The sequence below is a fragment of the Anoplolepis gracilipes genome, chromosome 1 (assembly GCF_047496725.1).
Source record: "Anoplolepis gracilipes chromosome 1, ASM4749672v1, whole genome shotgun sequence".
Taxonomy (NCBI): Eukaryota; Metazoa; Arthropoda; class Insecta; order Hymenoptera; family Formicidae; genus Anoplolepis; species Anoplolepis gracilipes.
In genome coordinates this window covers 14,933,275-14,952,114 of record NC_132970.1, presented here as the reverse complement: position 1 = coordinate 14,952,114, position 18,840 = coordinate 14,933,275, and the positions used below count along the sequence as shown (strand labels likewise).

At 34.4% G+C, this 18,840-nt stretch overlaps 1 protein-coding gene across 1 annotated transcript; it reads left to right on the top strand.

The window, feature by feature from the left end:
- Positions 1-2,913: 2,913 nt before the first annotated feature.
- Positions 2,914-18,707, top strand: Cdk5alpha (Cdk5 activator-like protein). The gene is made up of 4 exons (XM_072899748.1): positions 2,914-5,219; positions 6,330-6,572; positions 17,681-17,977; positions 18,570-18,707. The coding sequence occupies exons 1-4, from the start codon at positions 4,779-4,781 to the stop codon at positions 18,663-18,665; spliced, it is 1,077 nt and encodes a 358-aa protein (XP_072755849.1). The 5' UTR covers positions 2,914-4,778; the 3' UTR covers positions 18,666-18,707.
- Positions 18,708-18,840: the final 133 nt, after the last annotated feature.

The window sequence follows — 18,840 nt, the reverse complement described above, 5'->3', positions numbered from 1 at the left end:
CACAATACTCTTTTTAGTGACTGTTCATCACGAAGGTATAGTTATAAATGATGATAATGTTAGCAAAAATTTTTTCCCAAGTATGACTCCTAAATTTTAGGTAGCTTGTTTATTACTTCATTGTACATGTCAGATAAACAGTATGTATCGTTTTGCACATTTAAGCCATTGTGTTGCCTCTTTATGTATAGCATTTCGGAAATTAATCTTTTATTAAAATATGATTCTTTATCTAATATTTTCACGTCATCCCATTTAAAATCATGATTCAGATTTAACTATGCTCGGTGATAACTGACTTGTTAGTTGAACAATTTTTTATATTTTTCATGTGTTCGTTAATCCTAGTGCTTAATTTTCTACTGGTTTGTCCGACTTAGGAAGCATCGCAATTTCCACAATCAATTTTATAAACGACGTTCGTGTTCGAACGTTTTGGGATGACGTCTTTATGGACTTTAACGATAGAGTTCAATTTGTTAATACTACGATATGCTAAAGAGGTGTCAATGTCCTTGAGGATGTTTTTTAATTTGCATGTTAAGGATGGTATGAAAAGAACTGTAAAATATGATGAAGGTTTCTTTTCAAAGAACGATTTGTCGATGATATTATTAGGTTGATGAATCAAATGATGGAGTCTATGATTAATGTTCTTAAATATGAATTTTAATAGGTATCCATTAGTGAGTAAAATTTCAATAATCATCATAATGTTTTCATGATGAAATATAGGATGCGAAAGCAGAAAAGCTCTGTCAATAAGATTAAAAATTGTGCCTCTTTTTTGGCATTCCGGGTGTTGCGATAAATAATTTAAATATCTCTCTGAATATGTAGGTTTATGGTACCAATTGAAATATAGTTTTTTATTGTTTTCCGATAAAGAATCATATTTTAATAAAAGACTAATTTCCGAAATGCTATACATAAAGAGACAACACAATTGCTTAAATGTGCAAAACGATACATACTGTTTACCTGACATGTACAATGAAGTAATAAACAAGCTACCTAAGATTTAGGGGTCATACTTGGGAAAAAATTTTTGCTAACATTATCGTCATTTATATACTATACCTTCGTGATGAACAGTCAGCAAAAAGAGTATTGTGGAGGAAATTGATTAGCGACATATATATGGATTTTAAGTCTCACCACATTGCAATGTTAATTTATATTATTTGTTATTTATTATTTTCTATCTTTATTTCTGTTTTGTATTTTTATTTTTATTTTTATTTTGATTGTGTTTATTATTATTATTATTTTATTCTTATTTATTTTTTATAATTTGACTAATAAAGTCCGTTTTTATATATTAACGTTTCTCAATTTAGCTTAAGATTTGACTTATAAATTTACATAATTGACTCACGTATGGGGTTAACAATTTTATTTATTTAAATCGTTTTTTCACGTTACCTCACATGACCTTCCATTAAATGTTAATTTATTTAACCGTATAGTTAAATTAATTCATTCTTGTGACATCTCTGTATTAGCTTATTATTTTAACCGCCTTTATGATTGCGTATAACTCTTGTACGGTTACAGACAAAATATCAAGCTTGCTACGATTCGAACCCTCCCACTCACATCCCGAAGATGATTAAAATATTCGTGGAGAGAACCGTGAGACCATCGTATATAGATTATAAAATTGTATTGCGCTAATATCGTCGCATATTCGACTTTAATGTGTAGTTTGTGAACGTTTTATCAAATTTTGCGTTGTTTGCATATTCTCTCTTTCTGGGTTTTTTAATTACAATATATCAAAAGTTAGGCGCTGAGGACGACTTAAAGATAAGTCGAAACGTCCGCTCACACAAACATCAAAATTGTAAACATCTATATGTAATCTTTAATGTTATTTTTCAATTGTCATTTTTGATTATTAAATGCATAATTTTTATAGCTCTTTACACCTTTTTGAAACCTTTTCATTTTATTGAATTATAGCGAGTTTTTTTACTTGATTTTTTAATTATATAATTGTATTTTATATAATTATATTTTTTTAAATATATAATTATATATATATTTTTTTTAATATAATTATATAAAATATTTTTTTAATATAAATAATGTTGAAGAATTTTACTCAAAATATTTTTATGAAGTCTTCGATACGTAAAAGATATTGGGTTAGTGAAATTCAAAATTAAGATTGCAATTGAGTTGGAAAAAATCTTACGGAAAAAAGTGTTTCGTATGCAATCTCATGTTTTCGCACGCTCGTTTGTCGTCTTCAAGTACTTCAAGCTATTTTATTATTTATCCTCGCGATTTTTACGGGAAGAATATTCATTTCGTTTCGTACACGAACTTGAACGAGTTTCAATATTTACTTGCCGGCCGTGTTTATTTACGTCGGGACGCCGCGCGCGTCCCACTTTCATTCATTTTCCCGCGTCCTGTCCCTGCAGAAAATCTCGACCTACGTTCACGACTCGTCGGTGAGCCCCTCCTGGAAAGTATCTCCAGCGGAGGCGACTCTAGCGGTCGGCTCAGTCTCGACCTGTCCTCCCGGGGGTTCCCCGGAGAGGGTTACGACGAAGAGAGAAGTTTGGGCGTATGCACCAGTGGTACTCGCGGTACGCGCCCTTCCTTCTCACCCTTCTCTCAACAACCACCCTCTCTCATTTCTCTGTGTCCTTCCATCCTTCTCGTTCCCTTTCCGTCTCCGGCGCCCTTTTCGCCTCACCTCCGCGATGCGCTCCCACTCTATTGCCCTTAGCGCACCCTTTCTATGCTCCTTCTCACACTTATCCCGTCGCTCTCTCTTTCTCTTTGGCGAATTCTACTCGTCCGTTTCCACCCCCGACCATCGACGTTCTGCGTTTATCGAACCATTGCGCGCGCACGGATAACAGTAACGGGGCGTGCTACGTCTTGGTTGGCCGTAGACGTAGGTGGTGGACGCACGGCCGACCGACGACGACGAGAACGACGACGGCGACGTCGACGTCGTCGAAAACGAGCGCAGCAGATTGTCAGCGAAACTCGCCGCGCGACGAAGAGGAAGAAAAGTTCTGTCTTCACGCTCAGTGTGATCAGTCGTTCTCGCTACGTTCCCGAGAAAGCGTGCGCGTTGTGTCACAACATTCGCAGAGTCCGCCGCGTAGAGCTACATCCACACACATCACTTGAGGGGATCCTACGAGTGCAGTTTCGAAGGTGACCTCGAAGACCAACGAAACGCGAAATCGAGAGCATACGAAAACAAAAAAAAAAAAAAAAAAAAAAAAACAAAAATCGGGAAGGTTGACGCTAAGAAAGGAGGAGTTGGGTGATTGGTACGATTTTGAAAAGGGTGTCGAAGAGATCCGTACTTCTAGACCTCTGCGCTGGTTAATGGCTGGTTAATGGCTAAATAATTGCGTAGCCGAAAGAGTGGAGAGAGTGCAAGAGTGTTCTAAGAAAGAGAGTGTAACTCGGGAGAGTGTCACGAGCAGACACGACACGCGGAGGATCAAGAATCAGGGTATCAAATAGAGTGACTCGGTGCGTCGCTCCTGTGTTTTCGTTCACCTGGCTTATCCACCCTCCGAGAGGCGGAGGGCGGTGAAGCATCGATCGCTCGCCATTTTGCGCGACGGCCGACATCTTTTGCGCGCATCGACGACATCTTGCCGCGTGACATCTTTAGCGATACGGAAGGTACAGCGCGCGCGGCTGCAGAGTTATTACATCAAGAGCCAAGATATTTTCGTGTCTGTTCTATAAGTACGTCTTGTTCTCCGTTTATTGATTGCCGTCAACGACCGCCATATTACTTATAACGCTCTCCCATCGCGGAGAGGGTGCATTATCACGAAATATCGCACAGTTCAAGGAAGGGACGAGGTTTGGCTGAAAAAGAGGAGATAAATCGGTACCCAACGTCGCGGGAGGAAGGAAAAGTAGTGTCCTTCAAGTCGAAGGTAGAAATCAGCAGGCTGGGAGGTCGGTTGAGCGAGGTGGTGGGTCCCGTCGTGGAGGAGGCCATTGAGCCAGGGGATGCAACCCCGCTGACGGGACCCTCGAGGGAGTCCTCGGTTCCTCGAGCACCCCCGCCGCCGCGTGTCACACCGAGTCCGCCGAGACCGCCGCCCGTTACGTCCCAGCATCACCAGAATTCGTGTCACCTGGCCCACAATCCAGGACATCAAAATCCCGGACATTGCAATCCGGGTCACTCGCCCCACACTCCGGGCAATCCCGGTCACAATCCTAACCACAATCCCGGTAACAACCCCGGTCACCAGACTCACAACCCGGGTAATCCCGGCCATAATCCGGGCAATCCCGGACACAATTCGGACAATCCCGGACATAATCCAGGAAATCCCGGACACAATCCAGGAAATCCCGGACACAATCCAGGAAATCCCGGACACAATTCGGGCAATCCCGGCCACAATCCGAGCAATCCCGGTCACAACCCGGGCCACAACCCGGGCCACAACCCGGGCCACAACCCGGGCCACAACCCGGGCCATAATCCGGGCAACAACCCGGGCCACAACCCGGGCAATCCGGGCCAAAATCCGGACAACCCGGGACATAATCCTGGTGGCCAGCCGACACAAAATCCCGGTCAACCAACTAGTCCAGGACGAGAAGTCCAGAATCCTCATCCGGGCCAGCACGTGAGTCGTCAGCCGCAGAATCCGACTCAGCCGGCACAGAACGGCAGAGAGCAGCAACCGACGCAACCGACAAGTCAGCAGCCACAGCAGGCGCAACAACAACAACCACCGCAACAACATCCGGAGCAACGTACCGGCAGTATGGGGACTGTATTGTCGTTCAGTCCGCGGGATCGTCGCGGAGCCGTTTATCCACCGGCGGGTCACCCTGCTGATTTTACACTGAACAACTTTAATTATGAGCAATTGAACAACGCGAAAAATCGCGAGAATAAGACCAGCGTTGCCACGGTAGCTCCGGCACCGCCCACGAATCATCCGCCAACTAATAATAATTCCTTGCAAAACAACAATATTAATCTAAACAACAATGACAACGCGAGGATCATCTCGGAAAAGAACGCGTTGGAGAAGAATCTCAAAAAGCATTCGTTATTCATAAACGCCCTTTCGTGGAAACGGTTCAGCACGACCAACAACAACAAGAAAAAACTAGATAACAAGAACAAGAACATCTCCTTCAGACAGCCACTCGATAACATACCTATCGTTGATAAGAATAAAAATATACAGACGCCACAGGTGAGTACTTTTAGCAACAGACTCTCTCCTTTTCTTTCTGTTTTAATGTTTTATTAATTTGCATATTTAATAAAGCATGTGTTAAGCGTCAAATTTATACAAAAATTGCATAAAATAAATAAAAGAGGACAAGCTTTTTTATGATTCATACATAGATTTTTTGTTATTTTTATTCGTGGAAAAATATACTTTTTAACAATTTAATCTCTCAATTATACTTTATCCATAATTTAAGAGAAAAATACTTCTGCAAGAAAATTGCAGAGATTATTAAAAGACTTTAAGAGATTATTGAAATCTTTTAAATAATAATTCATTTATTTAGAGTTTTACATAACAACGATAATCACGCAATAAATTAAAAAAGTAAAAACATTAGCTTTATAAGAGACTGAAGGCTGTTAACAATAAATATAGAATTATAATCGCACATTTCTCTGTTGTGTCTACAGAAATGTTGAAAGATTTATAGTGCGAAGAATAAAATATACAGCGTGCTTTGACCTCAGACACGATCGAAAGCGCATCGATCGTTTCGTTGTCTTCTTTCGCGTGACACGTCGCATTGCACGAATAGTTTCTCTCCTTACAAAGTTTTACCCTCTCACTGACAATTTCTGTTTCTAGAAACAAGGGTGTTTCCAAGCATATACAATATGATATTTAACGTTCTCACATATTTAATGTGTTTAGCCATTAGTCGTTAAACTCTTTGTAATATTTAATAACACACAAATGGGCATAAATTTCATTAATCAAATAACGTATTTCGTTAAACGTTACCGTTATTATTGTACCAATATAATAAAAAATTATCTCGTTACGTATGAAAATGTATGTAGTATTTAATAATTAAAATGTTATAAAAATTTTATTTATATATATTGATATATTAAATTATATATATATATATATATATATATATATGATATCCAAAATTATTGAAACTTGATATGCAATATAAATACGAAATAAATTTATATCAATTACAACAATTTTGCAAAGTGTTAAATGTAAAATACAATTGAATAGGTTTCACGCAAAAATATTGTTATTTTGATATAACATTAAAAGAACTGTTTATTAAGCGATATTCATCTGAATTTATAGACAAAAGCACCGGCGTCGAACAACAATCATACCACGCACAATCCGACGTGTGAGAAATTGGTGCAGAAACCCTTGCCCCCTGGTCCAAGGAAAACCGTCATCCAGGCCTCCACCTCGGAATTGCTCAAGTGCCTCGGCGTCTTCCTGCATAAGAAATGCACCCGCTTAAGAGACTTCCAAGCTGGCGATGCTGTCATGTGGCTCAGGACTGTTGACAGAAATCTCCTGCTTCAAGGCTGGCAGGTGAGTTATAATTCGCCATTTATTGTTAATATATATTTCTATTATTTAACTATTATTTAATATTAATTTGACACAACAAAGAGTTTTATATAAAAAAAAAAAGAATTATATTTATTTTAAGATTATCTGTTTGATATATTTATTTAATCAAACGTTTCATTTGTGTAAATAATCTTTTACATTGTAGAAAATAGCAAAAAGAAATATCGTCAATGAAATTATTAAAAATCATTCGATATAGCAATTTTGTAATCCTTTCATTAAAACAAAAGAAACTTCCGCTCAATAATAAATATTTTCGTTTACCAGGTAGTTAGCATGTTCGGCGAACATACTCGCCGCTAATATAATTATCACGAGCACCAGTTTGACGATATAATTAATATATTACTCTCGCGGTTATACATATATATTTCTATCGTGATAATTGGATAATTAAGATGCACCAACGGCATGAAGCAATTAACTCTCGTTAATTGCACTGCGACATTGAACGATATATGAAAATATATAATAATCATCGAACATACTATCGCAAAGATTATTAAATTTTTAAGAAAAAAGCTAATAACATTAATAAGGGCTTGCATTTTGATTGAAAATAATCGAACAATGTTCAAAACTTGTTGTAAGTTTTAAGACTGTGATGAGGTTGAGTGCATATACGCACACAACATACATACACATATATACATATCTGACGTTAAAATCCAAACATGACAGCTTTGATTTAAAATGCATGTTATTCCATTCATCTCGATTATGAAAATAATGGTATGTAAATGTGAAATATTCTGAAAGACAACCACGATCCAATTAAAAATTACGAATATTTGTCTTCGATACGTTAAAAGGTTTCGTTTCCCTTAAGAGACTATCATTATGGACGGGATGATGATCCGCACGCGTCACGAAGGAAAGGGCTTCTTTCGTACGTATCGAATACATGCGGACAGTGTCCCGCGGGAATATGCAGTAACGCATAATAAGAGTCACCTAGGGCATGTTAGTTGCAATATGTCACAGGGGGAATTAGGCCAATTTTTCATGGGAGTTTCCATCTGGATGAACTGTCCATACGCTCATAGTTGACATGCATCTGCATCGTAACGAGAGAAAGAGTAGAGTTAAACGTAAAAAATGCTAAATTTTTATTTCTTAATTGCTGAGTATAAAACATCCTCTCTTAAAAAAAAAAAAAAAAAAAACTTTTCCAAAGTAACCAATTTCTCCCGAAGCTGTTTTTCTTTTCTTTTTTAAAAAAATATAGTCGCGATTTTTTTCAGAGAAAAATAAATTGTATATCAAAATTTTTTTATAGTAAGATTTTTCCTTTTTTTCTGATTTTTTTCTTCAATCTTGGTTAGTATTGTAAGTTTCGTAGCTTTCAATAAAATTGATCGTTCTGTTCTATAAAAAACGAATCAATGGGAAAGTTACCCGATGGTTTCAGTCGGTGCCTGTTTTTGATTTGATTATGAATTTAGCATTTATGTTAATGAGACTATCATGCGCGCGATTGCGCGACCTATGCAAATTGCACGGTCCCTATAAGACTCGCCTTCTCTCCGCGTAGAAGCTATCGATCAAACTAAAAATATTTCACTCCGATAGTCAGCTGACGTAGATGGCCGCCGACTTAAAAATACTATCAAACTATTAATAATACAATGCAAAATCTACGTTGTTGTTTATCCACTTTGTGTCTGTGTCGTTATACATGTGCTTTTCATGCATGATGTGTTCATTTTTATCATAAGGGCTGAATTTTTCCTGACGAATATTGTAAGCGAAAAAAATGTAAACTTTTTTTTTTTTTTTTAGTTAAAAATATGTAAATATTTTTAAGTTTTAAAATTATTTTTTATGAGCTACAATTGATTTGGTCATTACAAAAAGAAGAGCATGTGTTTTAAAAATAAAATTTTTAGACCTACAAAATAATTCTATTAATTGTTTATTGAATAATTTTTTTTTCAAAAAAATGTATAAAACACAATCTCTCTAAATATTTTTTTTTTCTGTATATTTTATTGTTTTTTTTTTTAACGAACAGAATAATTTAATCTAACAAAATCATAAAAGAATTGATTTTTGTGGTTGTTACAATAATCGCGATTCAGTCACGCGACGTAATAAACCAAATAAATAAAAAGGCACATTATATTACGACAAAAATATGAAAATGTCTAAAATATGCATTGGGATCGTCACGAGAGGGTTAATTATCTGCCGAGCATATCAGCGGCATTCTTTTACCTACTTTATGACGAAAGTCACTATTGACCAACGTGTATCGTGCAACCTTCAACTAGTTGCAATACTCGTGAAGTCTCATGGAAAATAGCGTGAAGCGCTCTTGTAATAATTCCGGACCACTGCCGCGGCGATTCCACGTTCCCGTGGGTGTACTTTCCTCGTCACACGAGTGACGTTCAAGCGCCAATCGTTGCGAACAATAGCACGTTGTCGACGTCGATTGACGTTTATGTTTGAGTCACATAATCTTTAGAAAAAGATTTTCCGGTAATTCAAATCACTTAAAATAACACTATTTCATAAATGTTGATTTAATTTTCCTACTCAAGCAACAGTTCAAAGATTTGTCGAAATGTAAAATTAATATCGAAATAATTGTTAGCCGATATAAAAGCTAATTTGTTATTTTTCATCTCTCTCTCTCTCTCTCTCTTCTTTTTTCTTAAAAATATTTTACAACTAATTTAATATGCGTATTTTTCTTTGTGTACGTAATATATCGTAATAATTGGAATAAGAAATAATACGCTTCTTTGTAATTTTGTTTTGTAAAATTAACATAATCTACTTTAGAGTACGATAATACGTATAATGTTATTTTACAATCTATAATATATGTCTGCTCTAGTTATTTCCGAGAATTTATGGCGCATTTTGTCATTTACGACAATTTGCGACGTATTATTGCCACACTTGCGTGTTTCAACCCACTTTACAGGGAGGCGTTGAAGACGTCCATAATAAAGTGCCTTTGCGTAGACACACTCCCTAGTAACAACCCTGCGCCCACCGACATCGATTGCTCATGTCGATAAACCCACGTGTGGAATCGCTGGAAAGGCGAGCGAGAGATAACGGGATGGTCTGAAAAAGCCCACGTTATTCTCGGTATCTAAAGGATGGTCCACTAACGTGCTCCATCCAAGATCTTTCTTACTATTCGTCTATTTATTTCCGATATTCTTCATCGAGAATGTATCTCTCTCTTCTATAACTCGGACTTTTTTTTTAAAAGATGAGACACTTTTTAATAATAAATTTTGCGAGAAATTACCAGAGAGAGAGAGAGAGAAAGGATGTTTGCGTAGATAAAAAAATATTTAAAAATATATATTTCGTTGCTATTTTGTTAAACAAATTATGTACGTTAAAATTTTTTATTTATTTATTTATAACCAAGTTATTAAAAACATCGAGTTTTTTCGGAATATTTTCAAAATACTCGTGCTATGTTAACAACTATATACATATACATTATATATGATTCGAATCGATAGAATATATATGAGAAAAATCGAGAGCCATAAATCAAACGTCGCAGTAATGGAAGATTAATATCTAAAACGATTAATTATTTCTACTTAATGGTATTTATAAAACAGTGGCAATGTTTTGATCTAAGGATAATTTTCTCGGATCCACATTTAAATTATTCAAACACACCAAAATCAATAAGAATAAAAAAGAAAAAGTCATTAAGAATTATTCTACCAAACTTTATAAAGAAAAAGCTATGAAGAAAAAATTCAAATAAATTAATTTTTTCTCAAATTTGCCCGAATATATATTTACACACTATATTTTTAACAAAACATACATATAAATATACGTAATTTAAAAAATGTTTAATAGAAAATAAATAAATTCCAAAAATAAATGAGTTTAATTTTAATTATTAAGAAAAGTAAAATATTTTAGATTTAAAAAACCTGACATTTTTTACAAACAGTTATCTTACAAAAATAGCCAACAGAAAAGTGATTAATTATCTCATTTTCTCGGAATACACAACGAGTATGTAATCTAAATTTATCGAGTATGTATAAAAGTCAATACTGCTAGACATTTCCATGAATACAATGCAACTGTATGCATAGAGAACTGTAGATAAAATTATATGTTGTAGCTATCGATACAGCCAACACGATAGCTATTCGTGCCTTTCACGTGCATGTGTTGATCTCCTCTGTCGAGTGCATATATACAAGTGTATATATACAAGAGGATGCTTTTGCTCTCGATGCATCCCTTGTAGCGATCACTATCGAAGCACACTGATTTTCAGCCTCAATCCCTCATCTACACTTCACCCTTTTGACTATACTCCAGTTCCGACCCTAAAATAAGTCTTCGGTCTTGATCCTACCTGGGACGTTGACCTATGTTTAAACAAATCTTTCTCTTCTCTTTGCGATAAAAATTATATTAAGCGAAAGCGTAGAATATATTATTCCATTTTTCACGTGATGAGAGATGGCACATATTTTATTTTTTGATAAAAATATGTCTTCATTACTTTAATATTATTTTCAATTTTGTCCAAAACTTATTAATAAAGATGTATGGTATTAATCTGACATTAAATTGAGATCTTTGTCAGTTAAAATACTATTCGTCATAAAAGAATAAACAATTTAATTTATTTTTTAAGATTAAAATAAAATAGATTTTTGACAGTGAGAGAGAGTATCTCTTCTTTTCCTATTTAATTTCGTTGTTATTATTATTATTATTTATATAAAATTACATATAAATTTTCTGTAACATTATTAATATTGTGACTTCGCACACTTGAAATAATATTACTGTGCGAATATTATTATTATTATTATTATTATATACATTACCCCTATCAGCAGACATGTTCAAAAGATGTTTATAAGAGATCTACAGGATTTTAAAATATGTTTTAACATTCTATGGATTTCTTAAAAACATCTTTTCAACATGTACTGTTAGAGACTGTAGTAACAGTCTCTAACAGCACTATATTCTCAGAAAGGCTAAAGTTGATAAACTTATGAACAACTTTATCTTATGTTGTGGCAAATCCGTGACGCTAACTCGATTGAACGAGAATTCGATTGACAAGTGAGAAAGATGTGCAGCAATGTGCATTAAGGGAGAAAACCACATAAGGGACGAAGGGTCGCGTGCAGCGCAAACGTTACTCAGAAGTGGCGGCAACGTCGCAAAAACACCCCATAGAGACGTGCAGAAAAATGCGAGGGTTCGTAAGAGGGCCGTTCACCCCTCGATCTTAATTATGACAGGGAGACATTTTCTTTTCTTGGGTAAAAGCTCCTTGCCAAGACTTTTTCTATTTTACTCTAAATTTAAAATCACGTTTAAGAAAATGTATAATGACGATCGATCTTTCGAACGAGAGATATCTAAATTAGTTGGAAAAATAAGAAAAATATAAGAATTAGAAAAATACTACATATTTACTTTAAATAATCTTGAGAATATTTTAAGAAAATAGAATAATAATCTTATAACGATAATTTTCTATTAATTTTATAGGTCATGAAATGAAAAAACAAATCTCGAGCTTTTGCCCATTATATTATTCAATTTGATTGCACTTTAACTGATTGACAAGATTAATGATATATATATATAATTCGATATTAATGGTCTGTGACAAGCTTGACATAAATGGGGTAATTAAACGTACTGAATAATTTTCTCTAAAGAGTACCTTCTAATAAATATAATATATATATATATATATTTCTCTTCTCACAAGTATTCATAAATTTGTACATCTAATCCGACACGTAATTATAAAAGATCAAGTAAATGGATTATGTAGAAAAATCGGATATAATAAAGAAAATATTTAAATATCGTGAGTGCACGATAGTATATATTCTATTTTGCGCAAGTACTTATCATGGATGAAGCATACGATGGAATAAAAATATTTGTTGTTGTTTCGAGATATCGAAGCACAACAGCTACGGATCGATTCTGCACGTGCTTTAATCTAATTTCTCAAGTATAACGCGCACACAGTTGATCCTGGAGTATATATCCCGTCCGAACGTGTGTCTGAAAACCGCGCGTGTATGACACGCACGTGTAAAAGACAAACCACCGAATCCGTGACCGTGTATGCAAAGAGGAGATAAATATCGCTTACAAAAACCGCTTACAATTAGTACCACTTTGTGATTGAACTAAAATTGAATTGGTTTTGATGAAAGCAGAGAAAAACACATTACTTTTACAGTGATATATGCGCCCTTATAATTAAATCGTTTTATTACTCTTCAATAACTTTCTCCCACTGTTTTGCAATTAAGGTGAAAGAATTTTACTGAAAAAAATAGACATGTATATAACGATCAATTTTATTATCTGTACAATTTACACATTTTCCATAAGTATTTTTTTAATATATTATCATTAAATGTATTCTTGTTTTTTATCTAATATAAAATTTATTTGATATTCATAATCGAATGATATTTATTTGATTTAATTCGTTAACACGGTATTATGTCACTAAAATATCTTTACGCAATTTTTTCATTGGAGCTAGAAGAAAATTTATGAACATAGATGTGGTCTAACAATAAGTTTGATGTTAAAAGTAAACATCATTCGCTCCGTGACACACCCTATCGACAGATCCTATCCTGAATAATCAGATCCAATAATCTGAAAATAGAATTGTGTATAAGTTTGTCGCGAAAACGATCTTTTAAGTTTACAATAATTAACTCGTTTTTTCATCGTGGTTTTTTTTAAAGCATCGACTAATTATTAATTTTATGAAATATTTATAAAGAAAGAAACAGTTAGCTTTACAATATATCTTACAGTATTATTACAAAGTATTATATATATATATATTGTTTAATATATTAAGAAGAAAAATTTAATTTTCATTTTAAACCAATTCTTTTTTTATTTAAAAATAATGTTTATGTCTCTCTCTTTCTCTCTCTTTCTCTCATAATTGAAATGTATTGATCCTCTACATTACAATATCTGCTTGCTAATATTATCAAAATGTCAACAAAACACATTGTAAATAATTATGGACGATTCTACTGGATAAACGGTTTCGTCTGGACGTCAAACAAGATCAAATAAACCGCAATGTTGAAAATCCAGTTAAAAAGAGACCATATAAATGTATTTGAAAATTCCGTTCTTGTCACGTTTTCCTTGCATAACACGTGTTTCATCTATCACATGGCATCTTATCTTAATTAGCCATCTTCAAAGATGATCAAGAGATAAAAGCCAAACAATGTTTAAACACCCAATCGTGAGAGAACATCTTGATCTCCACGTGCTGCTGCATTTCATAGAATTCCCTATAGAGGATATTTTATCAATTGCAGCAAATTCTCTCTCTCTCTCTTTCTCTCTCTCTTTCTCTTTATTTTATGTACGTCTCATTAATTTGCATAATTTAATTACCTGGACGCAGCTCAAGAACGCATTCACGCGAATTTGAGCAAAGTTTCTCATCAGGGACATCTGAATCGGGACATCTAAACGTCAAATTGTAATTGCGGCTGTGAGGACGTTTCATTCCGAGTACGCCACTAATTGATCCAAATTGGCATACTCTCGCTTATTCGTACAATCGTTATCTACGTAGTCTTGGAAATTTAATTAAAACATTTAAAACTATACACAAGCGAGAATAACGTACCGGGCTCTCGCTCGACGATAGGACCTTTTATTCCTGAGCGAATATCGACCGACTAGAGATTATATATACGTTTACGTCAGACATATATACTAACACAACCACCTCTCCCAATATTCGGCTACACCATGTTCTTGGGAGTATCATTAGTCTTGATTATTTCTCCAAGATCATCGAAGCACGTGGAACATTCTAATGAATCGCGCGACAGTAAAAGTCTTGTATTAAGGGATCTATTTGTTGTAAAATAATAATGACAAGTGGAAAAATCATGCTCCGCACTTCTTTTTCTCTTGAAGATCTCTTAATCAACTTTGTGTCAATTCTTTCATAACAAAGAGAGAGAAGATTGAAAACTGAATCTGTAAAAATAAAATCCAATCATCATTTTGATTAAATTTACCTTCATTAATTCAATCAAAATAATTTAACTGGTCGAATTGTCCGCCAGAAAATTTTCCATTATATATAATGCGTCTAATTTCTAATATAATCTTCCTTTTCACCTGTTAAATGACAACAAAAATAATAATTTCATTTATATTAATAAAATAATATTAATAAAATTATTTGTAGATATTACTTGATTGATCGAAATGCCTAAGTATTAGAAAACTTATTATAAAACAAATTAAAATATTTTTTTTTAATAAAAATGTAAATATTTTTGCAATGTGACCTGATATAATTTTGCATTTATTATGTTCGTTCACGCGATACGTTAAGTCTATAGACGGAGTTTTACTTTATTAGGTTGCAGACATAAAAACATATCTCTGTCGACAGACGCTATCTATGAATAATTTTTCTCGATAACGTCACGCGAGTCTCATTATTTCTGCAATACCCTATTCGCTCAGTATCATCGATAGTTCATCCATTTTAACTTTCGAAGAATTTTGAAGCAGGGTCTTTCTAGAATATCTTCGCTACAGATTTTTATACTAATATAGCTTTCGCATAAAATGGTTAAGACAGTAATAATAATGTATGGTATGGATCACTTGCATAAAATTATTCCCTAACAGCAGGGATGTTAAAACATTCTATAAATTTCTTATAAACATCTTTTGAACATGTGCGCTGTTAGGGTTACATTATTTATCTCACAATTTCTTTTTAAATTAATCTAAATCTTATTTCTCTAAAAATAATATGGGTTAAAAATGAAACAATTCGATGAAAAATGGTCAACTGTAGAAACACGTAATAGAAAAACAACAATGATGCTTCGCACTTGTTGGACTGTATTCACAGTTTCTGGAGTCTCCGTAAGAAAATCTTGGAATAATCTCGTGTAGAGGCAGCGTTTCACGTGAGGCCACGCGTAGCATCCCTTTTTCTTTCCGCTGCATTGTGTTGCTCCGATTATTCCTCGCGCGAAGAGAGGACGTATCATCGTCATCGGCAGTGTCGACGGCCCTGTCGCGGCACACGACATAATGAAAGAGAGAGAGAGTCCGGAGATGTGCATTCTGGCGTGTGAGCAAATTGCAAGCGTGAGTGCGCGCGGTGTAATATGCATTAAGCGACCCGGCTAACGAGGAACGGCCGGCGCTCTGTGCGGCACATAAGGCAACACAAAAAAATAGCATCGGGTTGTATGCCGATCGCGAGAGGGGCGCGGGGAGTAAGTACGCAAAGCCCGTATCGGGGGCATCGATCCTCCCGGGTCACCGACGTCGGCCTCGCCGCGCTTGATGCACCCACATGTGCGGCCGCCGCGTCGCCGTCGCCACTTCGCGCTCTCACGAATCGATGCGCGTTTACTCCTTACATCGCGAGGATAATCTCATGTTACATGCAACCCTTTTTTTTCCCCTCCTCTTCTCGCAAACGAAGCATTCGTTTTATTCCCCGAGTTAATGCGTGATTAATTAATGTTGCATTAACAATCGCGATCAAATCGCTCCAACTTTTTATAATATCTCATAATTATCTCTATGTGCTTACGAAGCGAATATTATTTACTTACTTACTGTAACGCTATAGTTTGTTACATTTTATGCACATTACATTTGAAAATTAGGTCGAATCGATACATCTGCATTTTCAGGCTAATGTAATACATTTAATATCAAGTTCATTTATAATATGCGATACAATTTACCTGATAATGCAATAAGTAAACTCGTTAAATTATAAAAGTTGTTAATATTGATTAAATCAATGGATTGATTATTGTTTCGAAAGTTATCGCTTATCGCTAAAGTTTTATTAGTAAATTTTTTAATTAATTAAACTTCAAGAAATATGGATAAAATCACGGATAATATTCTTTCACAACACCTACACATTTTCTTGATAATATATATAAAAGATACGTATTCTTCTCTTTCAAATGGACTTATTCGCTCAACAAGACATGTGATAAATTTTTCACTTTCCTTGATATTAGAAAGAACAATGTTTTATCGCATATTTGTGTATATATGACATATGAAAATTATGACATTGTAAAATTACTATACGCAATATAAATTAATATTGCAATTGTATGCTAGAATATAGATATACCTGATTGCACACTTTTTTATATATTTCATGGCTAACGAAGATCTTGTCAAGTATAAATAGACCCCTATTTATACGACATATTCTCCTTATATGTGTATCCGCACTAATTAACATCTGTGTGACTATAATTGTATTCAAAGCGCTTGCGTCCATTATATGTGCCTATATGTATTTATATTGACACACATGTACGCGTACACGACGTTATACATGACGTTATACTTCAACGTACACATATAACAAATATATAACAAATAGTATGCAATTAGTAACAACAATATAATTAAAAATGAATTGACATGTTTTCATAATAATAATAATAATAATAATAGGAATTCAAAACTAAATTAAAAATATATAAAATTAAACGAGATGCAATATACATATATAGTAAAAATAAAATTCTCTTCAACGTATGTTTCTCTTCAAAATTATATTAATTTCAATAATAAATATTTAAGTATAAAATATTTGAACAAATACTTAATAGATATTTGATAAAAAGGTACTTCTTTTCGTAACTAAGAATTGTTATGAGTTTTATATACATTATTTGTATTTTTATTCATACATAACATCATATATATTGTTTGTATTTGTAATAATAATTTTTTTACTTATTATTATATTTACGATATGTGATTAGTTATTTTAATAAAATCAGGCGATAATTTAAAAAAAATATAAATTAATATAAAATAAAATAAATAAAAATAAAACATAAATTAATATAAAAGTATTGGCCAGACCATTATGTGTTTTAGCAAACCTATTATTAATTAGATTATTTATTAGATTGAAATCTATGCTATCTCGGATAAAAGTTAGTAACAGATGTAACATTTTAATTGCACGTTTATTTTCTTTTGTTTGACAGGATGTGCCCTTTATAAACCCTGCCAATGTAGTGTTCGTGTACATGTTGGTGAAAGAGCTCGTCGACGGAGACGAGGCTTCCGAAAAGGAACTCCAGGCAACGGTACTGACGTGTCTTTACCTGAGCTACAGTTACATGGGCAACGAGATCAGTTATCCACTAAAACCGTTCCTCGTTGAGGATAGCAAAGACAAATTCTGGGACCGATGTCTTTTGATCGTCAACCGACTTAGCTCCGAAATGCTGCGAATCAACAGTGAGCCCGGATTCTTCACAGAGATCTTCAGCGAACTGAAGGTACGCTTTGTTGCTATTTTTTACCGATAAAATCAAAGTAAATACATCAGTATCGAATCATCGACGATTCGAGAATCACATACATATATACATATTATTATTTAAGTTATTGTTATAATTTACTGTAGCAAACATACAAAATCAAAAATCTTTATTCTAAAAATTTATTTACCTTACAGTCATTTATATCTTCAAGTAATTAAAATAAATATTCTTTTTTATATTTTTATTAATTTATTGATTTTTAGTAGTATAAATAATTTACAAATTAGTAACCTTAATTAAATAACTATAGCAAATTTTTAAAATATGTTTTTTACCAAATATACATATTAAATAAAGAATATTTCTTTAATTACTAAAATTTAAAATAAATAAATAAATATACATGTATATATATTTATTTGTTTATTTATTATGTATTTAAGTATGCAATAAAAGAATTATATATCTCTCTCTCATGTAATGATGATGTATCGTAATGACGTATGATTTCAATGTATTTATAAATAAAAAATCAATCGTTCGCGGAAATTAATTACAGTGAAGTAAGAGGTGATTGATTTCAACTCTAATCTATGAATTCGAATAGGCCTGCGGTTCCAGCGAACGCGGAAGTCTGACTGGTAGCGGCCTCGAACGGAGCCTTGTCGTCTCCGGAGTCGCGGTACCCACCAAGGCAGCTTGACGGAGCTACACACACCTGCTGGTGCGCATCGCCAGGCACGGCTGCGACGTCACGACGCTCTGACGATGGCCGTCGCGACGACGCGGAGCCGCTCTCGCAGCTTGACCCCACGGCATCGACCTCGACTTCGACCCCGACGTTGCCCCGCCAGCAGCAGCAGCAGCCGCGTACTAGT